The 18,704-nt window shown below is 50.8% G+C and overlaps 1 protein-coding gene across 3 annotated transcripts in view; it reads right to left on the reverse strand.

Moving 5' to 3' along the window:
- Window positions 1–18,704, reverse strand: part of ADISSP (adipose secreted signaling protein) — a 142,492-nt gene that overhangs the window by 32,248 nt on the left and 91,540 nt on the right. For all 3 annotated transcript variants that reach the window (XM_074951978.1, XM_074951977.1, XM_074951979.1), the window contains exon 4: window positions 16,339–16,477. In XM_074951978.1, the coding sequence (XP_074808079.1) occupies window positions 16,339–16,477 (139 nt within the window). The remainder of the gene's footprint in view (window positions 1–16,338; window positions 16,478–18,704) is intronic.

An 18,704-nucleotide genomic window follows, 5' to 3' on the forward strand; every position in this document is an offset into this window, starting at 1 on the left:
CTACTCCCTGCACGGATTGAGCCGTGTTTCCTGAGCTGCACACACAGTTTTAGAGTCTTTACTCCTACTAGCCCTGTGGCGCCTCCAGCAGAAGGAACCAGGGTTTACCCTGGCTTGGGCATCAGCAGCAGAACAAGTTAACTACATTCCCAACGCAAAATCCCTTTTTTGGTGACAGAGAACCCAGCTTGACTCTCCCAGCCCCGGGGGGTGGAGATCTGCAGGCCCGGCAGTTGGAAACACTTTCTTACTTGTCAACGGAGCAGATTTGATGCAATGGACATGGTTCCCCACAGTGCTCCTCACAGTCACTTTTTGGACAATCTCACTGGAGGTGTCTTGCCCAGAGTGGTAGAGCAAGTGATAGAAATGGGATCAGAACCCAGGAATCCGGACTCTCAGGCTGCTGCTTAGTATATAATTGGGCTACCACTGCCTGGCGTACGTACGTCTGGGTGTCTCTGTTGTGGCCTTACTGAATGGCGTAATTTGAGATAGAAGCCAAAAGGTGAATCAACCTATTCCTTGCCCCTGGCTGCTGGCGGGGACAATTCTCCAGGGATTCAGGCATCGGTTTCCCATCTGCACCAGCTATGAACCATATACCATGGTTTGATTCTCTCTTTCGGCACCAGCTGCTCCAGACATCCTCGTGCTCTGCCCCATCTACGGCGTCTGACAGGAGGTAGGCGAGGATCTGAGCAGTTTCATTTGTGATGCTTCAGATCAATACTTTGTCCTAGCAAGCGAGAGCTGTATGATCCCAGCTGAGCCACACGGAGAGCTGGGAGAATAGCTGGGCATGACCGACAGCATCCTAAGGGAGCAAACGTTCCAGCCTGTGCCCTTATGGCGCGGGCCATTTGCACGTGGAGGGCTCTGGCTGCGCCTGAGGGACTAGGAAGCTAGCCTGAGGATCAGGGAAGGTTTGTAGTGGCTGTGGGAAATCCAAGCTATTGTGTCAACCCTTGAACCTTTTCCTGGTCCCCTAGCCCAGAATTTCTCAAATGCGCACACCAGGGGCTTTTCATGCAACCATGACAGCTTCCTGGGCAGTGATTTTGGGGGGGGAGAAGCATCAGCCCCTCCCTGTTGCTCCTGGATGTGTGGCCCTGAACGGCCTGTGCAGGCAGATGGGGCACAACGCTGCAGGAGCAAGGTGAGTTCTTCAGCTTGTGGGGAGGGGCAGTGGGGCTCCGCCTTCAGCCCTGGGTGGATGAGTAGCAGGCTCCAGCAGCAGGACTTTGGGCTCTGGCCGCACATCTCCAGACCCCAGGTCTGGCCATGGGCACTGACCCCCGGCCCCTGGCGCCAACCCCAGCTGCACGTCAGCAGGGCTCACTGCCCTCATGGCTTAGTGTTAGGATATAGATATTCAGGCCTGTCTGTAAAGGCCTGTACTCTAAGAATTTACGTGTATTCTTACCACTTGGCTAGTTCTAGAGGTATAAAAGAAAGACTCAAAATCACTGTCTGCCGGGGTAAGGGCCTTCTCTCACTGTGACAGTCTGAGGCCCTGTCCTTAGGCTAAGGCCTTTGGCTAAGCAACAGAGGCAGCCATAAGCTGGGAAGCGACCGGTCACCTCCTCACATTCCAAACTAGTCACATTGAAAGAAGGTGCTATTGGGCCGCTAGGATACAATCCTGTCCTGATAATGCCTATCGCCTCCAGAGAAAGGGAAGTGCCTAGAAGATGTAAAAGGAAACTCAGTTTGATAGCATCCCGTCTGGCAAGAACTCACTTATCCATAGCTGGGATGTGAAATCCGCATTTCTGTGTTGTTCTATCACAGTAGTCCCCATTTCCCTCGTTTGTCTGTATCATCTCGGTCTGGTTCTCCGATTGTTTCTGTTTGCTGTATAATTAATTTTGCTGGGTGTAAACTAATTAAGGTGGTGGGATATAATTGGTTACATAATCATGTTACGATATGTTAGGATTGGTTAGTTAAATTTCAGGAAAATGATTGGTTAAGGTATAGCTAAGTAGAACTCAAGTTTTACTACATAGTCTGCAGTCAATCAGGAAGTGGGGAGGGGGGGAAATGGGAACAGGGAATGGCGGTGGGGAAATTGGAATCATGTTTGGCTAAGGGCAGGAATGGGAACAGGGACACAGGTGTAAGGCTCTGTGGTGTCAGAGCTGGGAAGGGGGACACTAAGGGAAGGAAACTGGAATCATGCTTGCTGGAAGTTCACCCCAATAAACATCGAATTGTTTGCACCTTTGGACTTCGGGTATTGTTGCTCTCTGTTCATGCGAGAAGGACCAGGGAAGTAAGTGGGTGAAGGAATAAGCCCCCTAACACTTAGGGCCCCCACTGCCTCCCCCGGCCCTGCATCCATCTCCCCATTGCCCTGGCCTGCACTGCTTCCCCCTGCGACCTGGGGATGCACCGAGAGCTCCTAGGTAGCGGGCACACTCTTGCTCCTGGTGTTGTCACCAGCTGGTCAAGGCAGGAGATAAGCACAGCAGGGAAGAGTTAGGGTCACTCCCTCCCGGTTCGCACAGACAGGAAACACCACTGGGGAGCACCAGGCTGAGCCGGCCGGAGCATGGCAGAAGGGGAGTCTTCACCCACTTGTTCCCACACCAGGACTCCCTGTGCTCCAGTATCAGCAATTTAAATGGCTCCTTGGCAACTTCCCATCTGGATGGTGGCTTAAGAAACTCAGACAATAGGGGCCCATCCTTTCCCTGCCCATTCACTTGCACAGGGTCACCTCTCAGAGCAAACACCTCCTCTTCCACCGTTCTTACCATCGGGGTCCCATGCACTACAGGGCTGGGCTTACTGAAAAACAGAGATAGGCTCTGTCCTCCTGCAGTGCAGGGTGGGCTGGGGATGGGGCACTGGACTGTGAGTCTAAGAACCTAGTTTCTCTTCCCGGCTCTGCTACTGATCCGCTCTGCATCACTGGGCATGTTCCCTTACGACAGCAAAAGATAGGCTGGTAGAGCAAATCTCTTGATTAATTCTTTAACAATTAGCAAACGTGGGGGAGAACGACAAACGTAGCTTTAGGGGTTAGGTCCCATGTCTCGGAGGGACAGAAATCCTACTTACCGGGACTACAACCCGCTACCTTGAAGGATTAAGGAGTTGAATACAGATTTCCTTCCCAAATGTCAGCTCTGAAAGCAGCCTCGCTGTAACCAGGTACAACATAACGCTGCCATCAGCCAGGCACGCAGGGAATGTTCATTAGAGACAAATGATTCCAAACAAGCAGTTCAAGAACCAGAGACAGACACACAGCTCCCTGTCTAGACACGCCCACCGAACCAAGAGGCAGATTCTCAAGATAATTCAGGTCTGTTGTGCTCAGCTGCTCTATTGCAGAAGCTGCACTTCGCGGACAGTAAAATTACAGCCGAGCCCCGTTAAACTCCCCACACACCGGATTCCACAGAACCGTTCCAGTTACTAACTTGCTGGTTTCATCCAATTCGCCTCCAATCCACTGTAGGGCCTGGCGTTTCAATGCTGTTGACAGACTCGATCCTGCAAGGGATTCAGAACCCTGGCCCCATTCCAGCAAAGCACTTCTTATGTACGGCGTTTGACTAGGAGAACAAGAGCGGGTCCCACTGGCTGCAAGGGAAGCACATGCCTAAGTGCTTTGCTGGAGCAGGATCAGCGTTCTGAACAGCGGGCAGAACCGAGCCCTAATTTCCTAGACTCATGAAGATCCAGAGATGATGTACTCTCCACACTGCGGGACAGAGTGCAATAAGGAATTGCTCAGGGGCTGCGAAGGAAATGGGAGAAAGGCTCAGATGAGATCTGAGACACAAGAAGGTTTTTTCCTCCAAGGGGCAGATGCTGTGGAGGAGAAGGGTCTTGCCTCAGTGCACAGAACACGCGGCGGGATGGACATAAAGCCAAATGCCAGGTGAGAGGAAGGGAAGAGGAAGGCAAGAATTGTGAAATAAACTGAACGTGTCCAAGGCATGTATCTGACCAGCACTACACTAGTATCTGAGCACCTCAGAATCCTTAATGTATTTCTCCTCACAGCACCCTGGTGAGGCAGGGCAGGGCGACTGTCCCCATGCTACAGCTGGGGAATGAAAGCAGAGACTAAGTGACTTGCCCAAGGTCACCCATGAAGCCGGTGGCGGAACCAATGACAAGCCAAGGGAGCTGGCTGAGAACAGGGTGAGTGTGCCCAAAGCGTCCATACCCGCCGCCTCAGGAGCAGGACTCATCATTTTCCATTGCATCTGACAGCTGCTCTCACCAGCTGCTCATTCTTAACAGCTTCAGGGAAGACGCACACCGGAGACGGTGACAGATCCAGGAGAGACTGTCACACTGATGAGCTCGGACTGGCCGATGCTGACCAAGCCAGGAGCCTCAGACCCCGCGAGTGTGGATAAGACGTTGGGCAAGTGCCAAACCTGGGCTCCTCTACTGCTTGAAGCACAAAAATAAAGCAAGGCTCCCGTACCCAGGCTGAAGAATGTAAAATCCCACCTCCTGCTGCGTCCTGCCCACCGCCCCGCAAGAGAGGAACGTTCCCGAGGGCATCGGATCAACTGAAACACCCGAGGGGCTTTAATGGCCGCACCGAGATTGAAAATACATCTCCGAGAGAATGAACGCTGGGTCCGACGCGGTGGCGCTGGTGGGAGCCTGCCTAGCCCAGTCCCAGCCTGGGGAATGAACTCCCACGGGGGCAACGAACCATCACAAACCTCCCCGTTCTGCGCCGAGGGCTGGGTGCACTTCTCCAGCCTCCTCTGACATCGATACAGCGCAACACAGGTGCAGTAAACATGGTCCACAAACCCTCTCGAGACAAACCTCTCCACTGCACACACAGCTGTCCCCTGGGGAGCTGATGAGAGAGGAAAAACCACCCAGGATCGATACGATCCCCATCGCTGAATGCACGGCTGGAAGGCACTCGGATACCACTGGTGAGGGCAGGGCAGGAACCTGCCCAGGAAGAGCAGCCAGAGGTAACTTCCGGCCCACGTCTCATCCACCCCACGCTGCTACTGCTGAAGGCTGTGTTACTGCAAGTGACCCTGTACAGTCCAAGTTAACTTGGCTGTGTGCACCAGTGTAGAAGGCATCGGGCTGAGAGCCAAGAGGCTGGAGTTCTGGGTCAGAGCTGGGAATGGAAGTGCTGCGTTTCCAGCCAATGCCCATGCCTCAGTTTCCCCATCTGTAAAATGGGGCTCGCAATGACCTACCTTGGTAAGCACTTTCAAGATCGATGGACCAAAAGGGGCTTTAGGGGTTACAGCACTGCTATTAGAGCGAACGAATCGGCCTGTGAATGGGAATTCCAGGAGGGCTTCATGCTGCTCATTCAAAGCAAGAGAGGAAGGAATTTACTGACTTCCAGTTCTGCGGATCTCAACAGAAGACTGACGTGACCCCTCGCAGGTTTCAGTCTGACCCATGGCCACCTAGTCAACATCAACTAAAGTAAATGTGCATATTTATGCGCGCACACACCCCCGCAGAGTTTTGAGCTGAACAAACTGCCTTTAGATGTATAAACCCCTCTGACCTATCAAAACCCACACGATTTACCAATTAACGGTAGAGACACCCAATCCTCCAGCCTGTATGTGCCTGCAGGGGTCAGCGGCTCACTCTCTGCAGCATACGCAAGCCCCCGGCTGCTTTTTAATGATCCCCCTTCCCCCCATGGCTGATCTAAAATTCTTAGAAAACCAGTGGCTGCATGACAGACCTCTGAAACAAAAGGACTCCTTAAACCCTGCTTGCAGGTGATAAAGCCAGAGTGCACTGAGCATCACTGCAGAGAGTTTAAAACAGAGGGAGCAACCGTCCCAAAACGTGGTTTGGGGTTTTGTTCCCAGGCATTTTGTGAGCCCTCCTTCTCTAGGGGGGTGGGATGGAGCTGAGCAGCAGAACTTCCTGAGCTTCTGGGCACCACCGACAATGCCTTTGTCCATGGCGCCTCCCCGGGTGGCTCCCACAAGGCCTCGGGGTGGGGTGCAAGAGTGGATTGTGTGTTGCCCCTCTGAAGGGGGCCCATGCAAGTCTTTATGCATCGCCAGGACAATCTACCAGAACGGCCAGTGCGGCATCTGTGCCATGCCCAGGTCTGCCCAGGCTCAAGGAACTGAGGCAGCCAGACACTCCGTGTCTCTCGAATCTGAACCCAAGGGGCAGGTTGGATACTGGGTGGAAGTCAGCTGGGTGGTCAGGGCCAGGCATGCAATGGGCTGGCTGCAGGAGTCCCTGGGCCAGGTTCCCTGGTCTGTGCTATGCTGGAGGTTGGACTGGATGGTCAGAACGGTCCCTTCTGCCCCTGCAAGCGATGAGCACACAGCCACTCCCAAAGGGGGGCAGGCAAGGACCTCCACACTAACAGACCCAATACCCTCCCCCACTCCCACCAGCCAAGCAGGATCCTGGGCCCAAGGCTGGGTTGTGGCAGGGAGCATTCCCATCACTCCCTGTACATCAGCCTAGCCTCAAACTAGAAGGCCCAGAGTTTGCACCATCCCAGGAGCGCTCTGCAGCTCCAGACGCACCCAGCGCTGGGCTAATCCACTCTGCCCACCCGACCGAGGAACCCGCACGGCCCTCGCACCAGGAAAGAGTTCTGAGCCACGGACAGGACAGTCCACAACTCCAAACACACCTCCCGACTGGGACTTGACAGACTTGAGTGGGGAGGCAGCGAGTCGTCCCTCTGCGCTTCCAGCACAACCACAGGACAGGAGCCCATCAGATCCCTCCAGCCAGCACTCCCAGCTTTTTCCCCTCACAGGCCATCCGCAGACGATGGCGCCCCGTGATAGAGGCAGGAGAGGGGCCACCTCACTGCCAGCCTCGTGACTGAGCGGGCTGCCGGTGGAACGACCAATGCCATCGGAGCCCCTCCGGAGTGGCTCTGCTCCCGCTGCGCTTTGAGAGCAAGTCGCCGCACCCAGGTCCCTCATCCCAGCTGGAGGGGTGCCCCCAAATCTCAAACTGCAGAAGATAACGAGCAACCCTGGGCACGGGCAACTCTTCCCAGCTGCCCCACCTGCTAGGCCAAGTTACCAAGAGCTCCACCATCTGCTCTGAGGGGCAGCTGCTGCCGACAGCACGAGCGGGCAGAGCGTGGGGGGCGAGCAAAGCAGGATGGAGGTGCAAGGCCGCTGCACCCTGGGACTGCAGTGGGCACTGCAGAGCACAGGGGGGAGATGTGTGAATGTAAAATCCTTCCCCTGGTGGGAGCAGGGCTGTCCTGGCTTGGTCGGGGAAGAGGATTTCATTTTGCAGGCACAGAACTTAACTCTGAAGGACAGTTCTTCACATGGGTTTGTACGGTTCCCCCACTCCATTCACTGCACAGCACATCTACGAATGGAACTGAGAGCCCCATCCAAAGCCCTTGGGATTCTTTGGGTCTGAGGGTGCTGGATCAGGCCCCAGGTGCACAGATTTCGGGACAGAAGATGGGGAAGGGCGCAGTTTCCTCAGCAGACATGGACAGAGAAAGCAAAGAACAGATCTGAATGATAAGAAGTTCAATGGATGCAGCCCACGGTGTCGGCGGACAGTTGGGAATTTATTTCCTTGTGTTATCTCTGGCGCTCAGGCACCTCACACAATGGCACAGACTTACCTTTGACTGAGGTCCAACCACAGCTGTAAACCTCGCATGCCCTGTGGAGCGTGGCGCATATCATTGCTTGTCACTATAGAGAGCTGTTGGAACAAATTTATTACAGCGATTGCACAATATCAGCTGGATGTTCTCTTTGCCATCAAACATGCAAGTGACTGGCTTCTCCTGACGCGTTCTACCGCTGCAGACCCCGGACAGCGATAGAGTACAAAACATTTGTTTGAAAAGAAAAATCACATTTTAGTATTTAAGCTGCATGTTTTCCTTTTTCCTCCGACACTAGGAAAACCAGCAATGGATCTGAGAGAGGAGAGAACAGAAATCTACTTTCCTTTGCTCCCACAAAGTGGCTTGTTTTTGAAATCAGAGCCTCAATGTTACAAACAGGCAAAGAGCTACTTTATATATATCTATATATAGGTTAGGCATGACACTCAGAGAGGAAGGTTTTCCAGTGCACAAGGTGGGGGATAGACACACAGCTCCCACTGAAAGGCAGGGTGGGGACACAACTTGGAGTTAACCTCCCCAGTAGGGTATCAATCATGTCCCACCAGAAGCATGCCGGCACCCCAGTGCATCCACTGAACGGACTCTTTGGGAAGCCACTTGGCCATCTCAAAAGGTCAGGGCTGCTAACAGGCAGTGTCTTGTGGAACAGCCCAGCAGAGGATGGAAAATCTTGTGGGGCGCATGTGACCAGCAGGTGGTCCTGGCTCACAGCCCATATCCATCTGATAAAGGGCGGCGAGGGTGCGGGTGCATCCAGGTCAGAGGACAGCATCTGTACCAGGCCAGTCTGTTGGATCAATAGGAGCTGCAAGGGAACATTCAAAGGGCTTCTGATCCATTTACAAGAAACCCCGTGTTCTGGGACTAGGAGGAATCCCTAGTGAAATGCAGCGGATTTAATTAGAGTCCCAGAAGTCTCAGAGCCTCGCTCTGAGGTCACAGATCTCCCTGCCAAGGCAGAACTTGGGCCAGCTCCATCTGGCGTGCTGCTCTCAGAAGCAGCTGAATTATGCTGAGGGCTTGGCATGGGGGCAGCCTGCAGCCCGGCTATTGAGATCCCACAGATGACTTCTTTGCAAGGGTGTCACAGGCCAGAGGAGAGGTGATGGCTCTGACAGACACCATGTTTCCACATGAGAGTCACAAGCTGGGCTGCCCTTCAGAGCAGCGTCCCAAGAACAAATGTCAAATGCTGTAGGGTGATGTAGCATTCAAAAGGTATCATAGGCCCACAGGATATGCCACCTGGATAAAATTACACTGGGTTCCTTCCTGGTGCTGATCTTCTTGGGTAGGTTACATCATCAGGGGAGCAACGCTAGAGTTAGGTTTGAGGCAGCCCTTTCATTATTTGTTTTGCAGAGGCCCCAGCTCAGATCGAGGCCCCAGCATGCCAGGTGCTGCACCGATACATAATGCGAGACAGTCCCTGCCACAAAGAGCTTACAGTCTGAATGGACCGGACACGCACAAGGTGGGAGGGGAAACTGAGGCACAGAGAGGACCCCCCCAAGAGCACACAGCCGGTCTGTGGCAGGGCTGGAAACAGAACCCAGGTCTCCCAGTCCAGTGCTCTACCCAATGGAGCTCCACAGCATTTCAGGCACCTATAATCTTAAACGGGATGAATTTAAGAATGTGGAAAAAATTAATGAACCGTCAAGTCTTGCAGGAGACCTGGGAAGCTCTGACTGGTTCTCCCGGGGGGAAAAAGGTGGAAACCCCACCGCCTGGGACAGTTGGAACTGGCCTCCAAGATAACAAGCAATCAAAAGTGCAGTGGGGAGCCGGGCCGAGAAACACAAAACCACCCCAGGTGAGCAGGGTTTTTTCCACCTTAGATCCCAGACCACGAAGCCTAGTTAAGGGGTCACACAGCAAGCGCTTTTATCTTGGTTCAGGGTGAATGCTGCCCAACTCCCTCCTCGGCCAGCCAGCTCGACAGCTTGTTCTGTGAATCTGACTCCATGCATTGCTCTGTGGGCCCTCATGATACCACACAGACTCCAATAGGATGCTCAGCTAGTCAGGGGCTTTTATGGCCCCCGTCACCTCAGTCTGAGCAGCCGAGTGTCCCAGAAGATTAGCTCCACAAGTGAGCACCGAGCTGGGAAAGAAAGTCCAGAGGAGCCTATGGTGCTAATTTGAGTGACTACCCCTGGACAATTGGCCATCACGGGCTTTGACTGCAGGCGGCTTCAGTATGCTCCCGTATTGAAATCGCTGAGGACACGGTAAAAGGCAGTTTCCAGCAGAGCCCATTGCCCCGATCTGGCCCCAGATGTCCTACTCAGCATCCAAATGCATCAAGGGGAAAGCTCAACGAAGCCCGGTGCAGCAGTCCTGGTGGTGAAGTGGGTCAGAGCCGGAGCAGACACTGTTTTTCTCACCTCTGTCGCTTTGACCCACTAACATTTGCTTTCTGATTTCTGCTCTCACTTCTCTGGCTATGCCATTGGGGCAGGTCAACGAACGATGCCCCCCACATCAGCCACAGCCCCAAAAATCCCTCCGCCTCTCTCCTTGAGGGGTGCCTTCTGTCCCAACACTGGGTGGCGCTGGCAGTGAATTTATGAGCAATTTGTGACCCCACCAACTCATTTCACACAAACTAAGTGAGCCAGGGAATAACCCCCAGTTCCTGCTGACTGGATCTGAATTGGAGATTTAGCAGCTAAGAGACTCCCTACGCCATGTCTTGACTCCTGCACTGGGGGGATAAAGGAAAAACAAGTACGCGGATCACCAGATGGGCTCACCTGGTGCGTCTAACCTCTGGCACAGAAATGCTATGGTGAGGAATGCTACACCCCGGAGTACTTGGTCAAGTGCTTTGAGATCCATGGTACAGAAGGGCTATCAGTACAAAGAATTAGTAGGATCCCATGCAAGTATCTGGAAGTACATGGGTAGGAAACTATCCAGTACAGGCAGGGAGATGAATTGGATGATCCTAGAACAGTCTCTTCCAGCTCTGAGTGTTGAAATGCTTTGGTGTGTCAGAGAACCTGCCCACAAAGCTGCCGGAGCGGGGCGGAATTCGGCACTGTCTCTCAGAGTCATTCAACCAGAAACAAGTGCAGGTGAGAAGAGGTTGGACAAGAGGTGGGGCAGGAAAGGACACGCCAAAGCAGAACACTGCGGCAGCAGAATGTAGCCCAGCCGGATTTACACAGCTAACCTGGCAGCTGGGACACTAAAGAGGGGAGAAAAAGATAGAAGGAAACCTAAGCACCCTGCAACACAGGAGTGAGAACAAAAGGGGTGGGGTTGACACAAGAGATGAGAGGCTGGAGGGAGAGGGAAACACACCAAGACAGACAGGATGAAGACTCCCAATGTAAGTTTCATTTAACAATAGAGAGAGAAGATACAGGGGTAAAACCAGTGACATTGACACAGACTGGGGTGTGATCAGTGACAGAGGCAGCAACACACACGAACGTGCAAAACCACTCAAGTGCACGTGAGTCAGGGTCTGCACGCTCAGCTTCCCCAGGCCTGGCATTTTGCACATGCAAATTGGGGGCCCAAGAAGGAGGTGAGAGTCTTGGGGGGCAGCACAAGCCCCTCGGCCCTACGTCAAAGGTGGGGTCCCAGCTGGAGTCCCCAGTCCAGGGGACGATCAGGCCAACCTCACGGGCATGCCTTCATGGACAGATCACACAGATGGCCAGAATGGAGCCGAGAACAGATGCAAGTGACCTCCCACCCTCTCCATGGACCCAGGCCAGGTCTCCCCTGTGCAGCGGGTGCACAGCTGCTGCATGGGGAAGGGAGCTCAGCCTCCTCCCCCAGTTGTTAAAGGGGTAGCACAGGGCGAGGGAGGGGGCTGTGTTGTTGCACGGTCTCCCCTCCATCTGCCTGGGGAGTGTGAAAAGGTCATTGGCACAACAGGTCCCCTTGCCAGCAATTGCTACAATGTGGCGCACGCGCGCACACACACACACAGCGAGAGAGCACGCGACCGAGCTTCTGCATGGTGTGGATGGAGCCCTGAACTTCACCTCTAGGGAGGGGCAGGACTGGACAGCTCCACGACCAACTCCGATCATTCAAGCAGTGCACCCCAAATGCAGAACCCACACAAGATGACCCCACAAAATCTGACGGGTCCGTGTAATGGGCTGGCAAGGTTCCTCCCACACAATTAGCTGCTGTGGAATCTGCTAGGAAAGGGTTAAGTGGCTCAGAAGCAGATGAGAGAGGCTCTCTGGGGAGAGAAGATTGAGGGTGTGGGCTGAGCACTGAAGAGGGAGGAACCCTGGGAGGCAGCTTAGCCTGAGGCAAAGGTTTGAGTTGCCGATTGTTACCTTACTGGGGATGAATTTGGACTGTCACAGCTAAGAAAGGCAGAGAAGGAATGACTCACCAGGAATTTAAAATCACTTTGGGAAACTAGAAATTAATGTCATCTATATCAGCCCCAGAAAGTTTTAGGGGTGGGAGTGCTGGGTTGCAGGCATTCCAGTCCAGACTTATCAGCTCCCAGCACATGCAGCAGGGCCCAAAACAGGGTCAAAGTCCAGAAGAGAAGAGAGAGATTTCACTGCAAAATAAATAGTCAAACCTCCTTGTACCTTCTGTTTACAGCCCCCTTCCCAATCCATCTCCCATCCCGGGGGCATCCATTACTGAGGAGACTGCTGTAAAGTAGCCACGGCACAAACTGTGACCTGCTTTTTACACTGTTAGAATCCAGTGGAAACACCGGGATTCTTTCTGCAGCTAATTAAAATCCAGGACAATCACCCCAAATGAAAGATGTTATAGCCAGGGTTAATGACCATGTCCCAGTTCATTCTGCAGCTGCAGAGGCAGAAAGAATCTAGAAACTGGAAACTAAAATTCCCTGGGGCAGGGATTGTGTCTTGCCATGTGCATGCCCAGCACCCTGCCCAAAGGGGCCCTAGTCTTGACAGGGGAGCTTTTAGCATCACCACAACAGAGATAACCAGTTATTACTCCACTAACAAATCTTATTCCCAGAACTGTGCAGATGCCATTAACAAGCTACGGAACTCATTGCTGCAGGACGCAAGCAGCAAACAGCTCAGGGTTAGATTGTGTCTTGGACATTGTACCCATGCAAGGGAGGTAGAGGGAGAAAGAACACCCCGCCCCCCCATATCCTTTATGGGAGACCTGGCTCTTGGGTCCAGGCATGGAAGAGTAAGTATTTACTCACTTCCTAAAGCAGATGGGCCAGGAAGGGACAGGAGCTCTCACTCACTGGCCAAAGTGGCTGAGCCAATCAGGGGAGTGAATGCGGGGTTACTAATTTACTGCTGGTATAGGTCAGGAGCAAATAACTACCCATCTACTTACAAGCAGGGACGGAACAATGCAGAGGGGTGTCAGTGAGCCACCCTGCCTCCTTGGGCAGTGCGATTTACACCCCACCCTTTGCTCCAGATCTGTGCCCAAATTCACATCCTGTCCCTTAGTAAATTTCCAGAAGGCAAGGCGTCTGTGGTTAAAAAACCCAGCAGCTAAATGCACTAGTTGAAATGAGATCTTGTACTTACTGGACATTTATACACACGTGGGAGGAAAACAAGATCTGTTTGGAAACAGTCCAGCCACTGTCACATATCCCATCACATCGGTGCAGAGAACAGAAACGCTGCCAGGGGAGCCCCAAACGCTGCAGTAACCCAGCAGCAGGGCCCGGCAGAGGTGGAGGTTTCAGGCAGGCAGCCACACATCCAAGGAGATAACCCCTCCCCTCTTTAACCCCCAGATTGTCTGTCTGTCCCGGTGACTTTCGAAGGGAGACGGAGGGATATTCGGTGCCACATGCAGAACTATTCTATGGCTAGCTAAAGCAGATCGTTTGACTGGCACCAATTGGCCCTGGGTTTGCTTTCTAGAGACAGAAAGCAGCGTTCTGCATTGGAAAGTGTATGAACTCTAGCACCACTTCGCTCCGTCAGAGCTGGCAGTCTTTGGCACCCACCATGCATCCGCTTCAGGATTAAGCCAACGTGGCTATTAGAGATCAGGACGAGACCTAACGCAAGAGGCCGATTATCCCACAGCTGCTGCTGCTGGGTTCTTGCACCCTCCTCGGCAGCATCTGGTGCTGGTCGCTGTCCGAGACACTGGGCTAGATGGACCTTTGCCAGACTGGAGCAGACCTGTTTCCAAATCAGCTTCTTCCTCAAACACCTGCCCAGTTCCTCCCAGAATATCCCTTATGTAGGGGGTAAACTCCCTCCCTCCCTAAAAAGAAATCCATAAAGCCACCACCTTATCCTCCCTGCAAAAATCCCTCCTTAAGATTCACCTCTGCCGTGCTGAGGAACAAACCCCGCCAATTGGCCACACTATGCAGGCCATGAGCTGTGGTTACTGGTTACTGTGCAGTTTGTTGAACTGTTGTCTTGCCTTCCATCCTCTCTTTGTATCATCCCCCTGCTGCAGGTAGTCATAATGCAAGACTGAGCTCTTTGGTGCAAGAGTTGTCCTTTCCCTCCATGGCTGTGCAGCTGGGGCCCCTGACTGCAGCCTCTAGGGGCTAACGGAATGCAGACTAATTAATAATAGTCACCATAGTTTTCAGCCTCCTCCTGATTTGTAGTGGCAAAGACAAAGCGGTGCGTAAAGTCTCACAGGCACCAACAGAATGAGTTTCCTGATCACCACTTGTGGAATGAGATTAGAAGGTTAAAATCAGCAATGGAATTGGAGGAGAAATGCCTTTTCTACAGGCAGAAACACACTCCCACATCGGGTGACTGACACAAGAGACTCAAGGACACTCACTATTATTGCACGTTGATGTGTGGGCAGCGTGCGATAAGTCAGCACCCAGGGAGGAGCGCCTACTGCTTACCGTGACTCAGTGCACAGAGCAACATGCTGTCATTGTATGGAAGAACTTGATACTTACGAAGGACACCCACAAAAGATTGTGTTTGTCTTGTGCGGGTTTCCACCATATGGCCCAACCCTCCAGAATTTTTGCTGCAGCTGGGAACAAATTAATGCTAGAATCAGGCTTCACTTCAAAGAGGCAATGTGCGTCGACCCACAATGGCAGATACTTGCATAGGTTCAACACGATGGGCTTCAACTGCTAATGTTACAGAACTCGGGTGACATCTAGTTATCGGGCTACAGTCAGTTCCAAATGCCCTCTCTCACCACGTTAAAAGTATGTTTAGTTCAAAACAACAAAAGGGACAGGAGGGTGAAGAGGGTCAGATTCTGATCTCGGTGTAAATCTGCCCACACTGGGAGTTGCTCCAAAGTTACACCTGGGCCCCCAAGATCAGAACTGGCCCAAAAATCTTGAAAACAGAATTTATTCCTTTTGTGGTAAGAACACAGATAACCCTGTGTAGTGTTTTCTTATTCAATTGTGTTCCTCAAAAACTATAAACCCCAAACAAGCATAACATGCTAACCAAGTGTGTCATGTCCCCTTCTAGTGGCTAGTCCAATAGAGGATAACTACCTACTGTTTCTGTCAGCTGATAGAGTTACTCCTTTAGTTCAAGTGATGGGGCGATCAGAGTTACACACAGTATTCAAGGTGTAAGAGTACCGTGGACTTATATCAAGGCATTATGATATTTTCTATCTTATTACCTATCCCTTTCCCAACGATGCCAACAGTCTGTTCACCTTTTTGACTGCCACTGAACTTTGAGCAGATGTTTCCAGAGAACTATGACTCCACAATGACTCCAAGGTCTCTTTCTTGAGTGGCAACAGCTAATTTAGACCCCATCATTTTGTATGTATAGTAGGGATTTTTTTTTCCAATGTGTATTACTTTACATTTATCAACATCGAATTTCATCTGCCATTTTGTTTCACGGTCACCTAGTTTTGCCAGATCCCTGTGTAACTCTTTGCCATCAGCTTTGGACTTAATTGTCTTGAGTAATTTCGTATCATCTGTAAATTTTGCCACCTTACTGTTTACCCCCTTCTCCAGATTGTTTATGAATATGTTGAATAGGACTGGTCCCAGAACAGACCCCTGGGGGACACCACTATTTACCTCCCTCCATTCTGAAAACTGACCATTTATTCCTACCCTTTGGTTTTCTTTCAACCACTTACCGATCCATGAGAGAACCTTCCCTCTTCTTCCAGGCCTGCTTACTTTGCTTAAGAGCCTTTGGTGAGGGACCTAGGCAAAGGCTTTCTGTAATCCAAGTACTCTAGATCACCCTTGTCCACATGCTGGTCGACACCTTCGAAGGAATTCTACCGCTCGTCCTGGTTTCCATAGCTGCTGCTAGGCTTTGGCCACCTGAAGAAGCTGCTGCCCAGCTGGGAGGATGAAATCGTCCACCGGCCGGCTGAGTGTGTGCCCTCCCCTAACGCCTTCCTACAGCTGGCACGTCACATGCTGATATCCCGTCATTCTACGAAGTCATTGTGCTGCCCCACCCCCTTCCTCTCAAGCCCTCGAGTCAGCCCACATCTAGAGTCCTCACCTAGAGTCCAAGCCACAGTGAAGGAGAGGGAGGGCAGATGCCTTTTTCTCTTCCACCCCACACGTACACGCCTCTGGCACCCCAATACCTGCCCAATCAGGAGCAACTAACAGTCACCTGGAATGCGGGGGGCATTAAGGAAAGAAAGGCGTTCAGGGCACCTGCGGATCACAGGGTCTATACAAATAAAACTACCGTCAAGTAAACACGTTTGCCCTTCTGAACCTCAGTAGGCGGCGCCGGAGGGGCAGATCTTACCTTCAGCCACTGGTGTGATGCTGATGACTTTAAGGTTAAGGTTTGGAAGTGGAATGGCACAGACGTCCTTCCCCAGCCTTTGAATGGGAGGCAGAAGAAACGTGATTTCGTATTTGTGCAGTATCTTCAGAAACCCTACCTGGAAGGGGGGAAAGACACACGTTGCAGGGTCACCTTTGCCATCGCACTGAACACTTTGCAGCAACAACACCGACCACAGAATTAAAATAACAAGGTGCCAGCGAGACAGGAACTGAATCCACAGGAATCAAAGCTAGTTTGAGGGGCAGGCTGGTCATTGTAGTTCTTTGTGTTACCGTAGTCAACTGAGATCAGGGCCTCCTTGCACCAGGTGCTGTACAAACACCTAGTGAGAGAGTCCCAGCCCTGGAGAGTTTATAAATCTAGAGGAGAAGGGAAGGATTATTACTACCATCACACAGAGGGGAAACAGAGGTACACAGTCACATGGAGCAGAGTAGGCAATAGAAGTCAGATCTCCATACACCCAGTCCAGTGCCTTAACAATGACACCACCCGAAATAAATGAAGGAGGGACTGGGGAGCCAGAAGCTCTGAGTTTTCATCCCGATTCTTCCACCAACTCAGTGTGGCCTTTGTTGCTCCATGCCTCGGTTTCCCCACCTGGAAACTGGAGATGGACGGCTTCACAAATGTGGGCGCAATGCTTTGAGGGTGTCTGACGAACGGCACTGTACCAGGGCAAAGCGTCGCTCGGGGCTTGGGTTGGAGGCCAAAGAAAGAATGAGCATGGGGCACGTGCTTCTCTTTCATATCCCAGATCGTTGCCAACGGGCCACAAAGAAAAGGCAGCTCTGCAGGTAAAGAGTCTACTGGGGGTGCAGGGAAAGTCCCCAGGCTGATCTGCTGCTGGGGTGGGTTCCTCAGACATCAGGATAATCCTCCACTGATGTTCCCTGGCTGGGGTGGGGGCGCTGCATGGCACAGCTGGGAGAGGGAATGGGGAGGGGTGTGATACAGCAAGGTGCAGGAGACCTGGAGGACATGAAAACAATGGTTCCACTACTAGGCAAGTCACAGCAGCAAGGCCCTGATCCAACCCCTCTGCCCTACGCACCCTAAGTCAGTGATGGCACCTAAAGCAGCGAAGGAGGGCAGAGCTGATCAAAAAGTTTTTTTGTTTGATAAAATGGAATTTTTCATGAAAAAAATTCTGGTCTAGTCAAAAAAAAGTTTCATGTTTTTGCCAAAAAACCCTAAAAAACACAAAGTGTTTTGGATTTGCACAACCAAAAATCAAAATTCTTCTATTTTAAACTGTAAATTTTGGGTTGTTGTTTTTGGTGTTCAAAAACCAAGAACAGAAATCAATTGGTTCTTTCTTAAAGAAAAAAAATGATTTTTTTTAATAGGGTTTTTTATTTAAATGAAATACTGGTTAACTTTAAAAAAATAAATTTATTTAAAATTAAATTTGAAATTCAAAACCTACGTTAAGGCCTAAACTTATAATAATCTATTAAAATCATTTAAATTAAACACACACAAAAAATATTCATCAGTACGTTTGCTGCCAAGTGTTAAGAAAGTCAAACCACTGAACTGGTGGAAGTCACTGGCTAAGACCCAGAACCACAGTTTGCTGACGTGCTTAACGAGCTTTTGAAAGCAGGAGTCTCTTCTGGGGGTACAGAAAAAATATTTTCTTCACTTCAGCTTGTCCACCCAGTTCAGTTCAATGATTAGTTCATACAAAGTTAAGAAACCAGTTCGGAGTTGTAAAAGCAGAAAAGTTTGTTTTCCCCTTCCAATCTATGAACCAAAAACAAGGTGTTAGAGGATGAGATCTACTAGTTCTAAAATCATGAAAGACATAACTGAAAACAAATCAATTCAATATACTACTCCTACAGATAATACTTCCTATGTTTAATAAATCAATTTATTTTAAATGCAAACCATGTTTTGATAATTTTTTTTGCTTATGGTACCAGCTCATTTAAGGTAATTTAATTTAAAAAAATTAAATGCTGTTTTTGTGCATTTTACATACAATTTGAATGTCAATCCAAATAGAGCCTGAACCAATCACAATCAAATTAATCATATAGTAAATAAGAATGGCATCATTCACCATTTCCTAACAGAATAAAATATTAAAAATTAAGAATCTGAATAAATGTAAGTCAAGCTAAATAACTGCTTATATAAGCAATACATATAGTGTCGCCTCCTGGTTAGCAAAAGGAAACACCAATTTTAGTGTAAAGGTTCCATTTAGTTGCAAATCAACATGTTTTAATGGCTACCAACCAATGAAAAAAATCAACCTTTCTTTAGGAAAATAACAGAAAAGTAAAAAGGAAAAACATAGAAGCATAGGG

This window comes from Natator depressus, chromosome 4, assembly GCF_965152275.1.
Source record: "Natator depressus isolate rNatDep1 chromosome 4, rNatDep2.hap1, whole genome shotgun sequence".
In the NCBI taxonomy this organism is placed as follows: Eukaryota; Metazoa; Chordata; order Testudines; family Cheloniidae; genus Natator; species Natator depressus.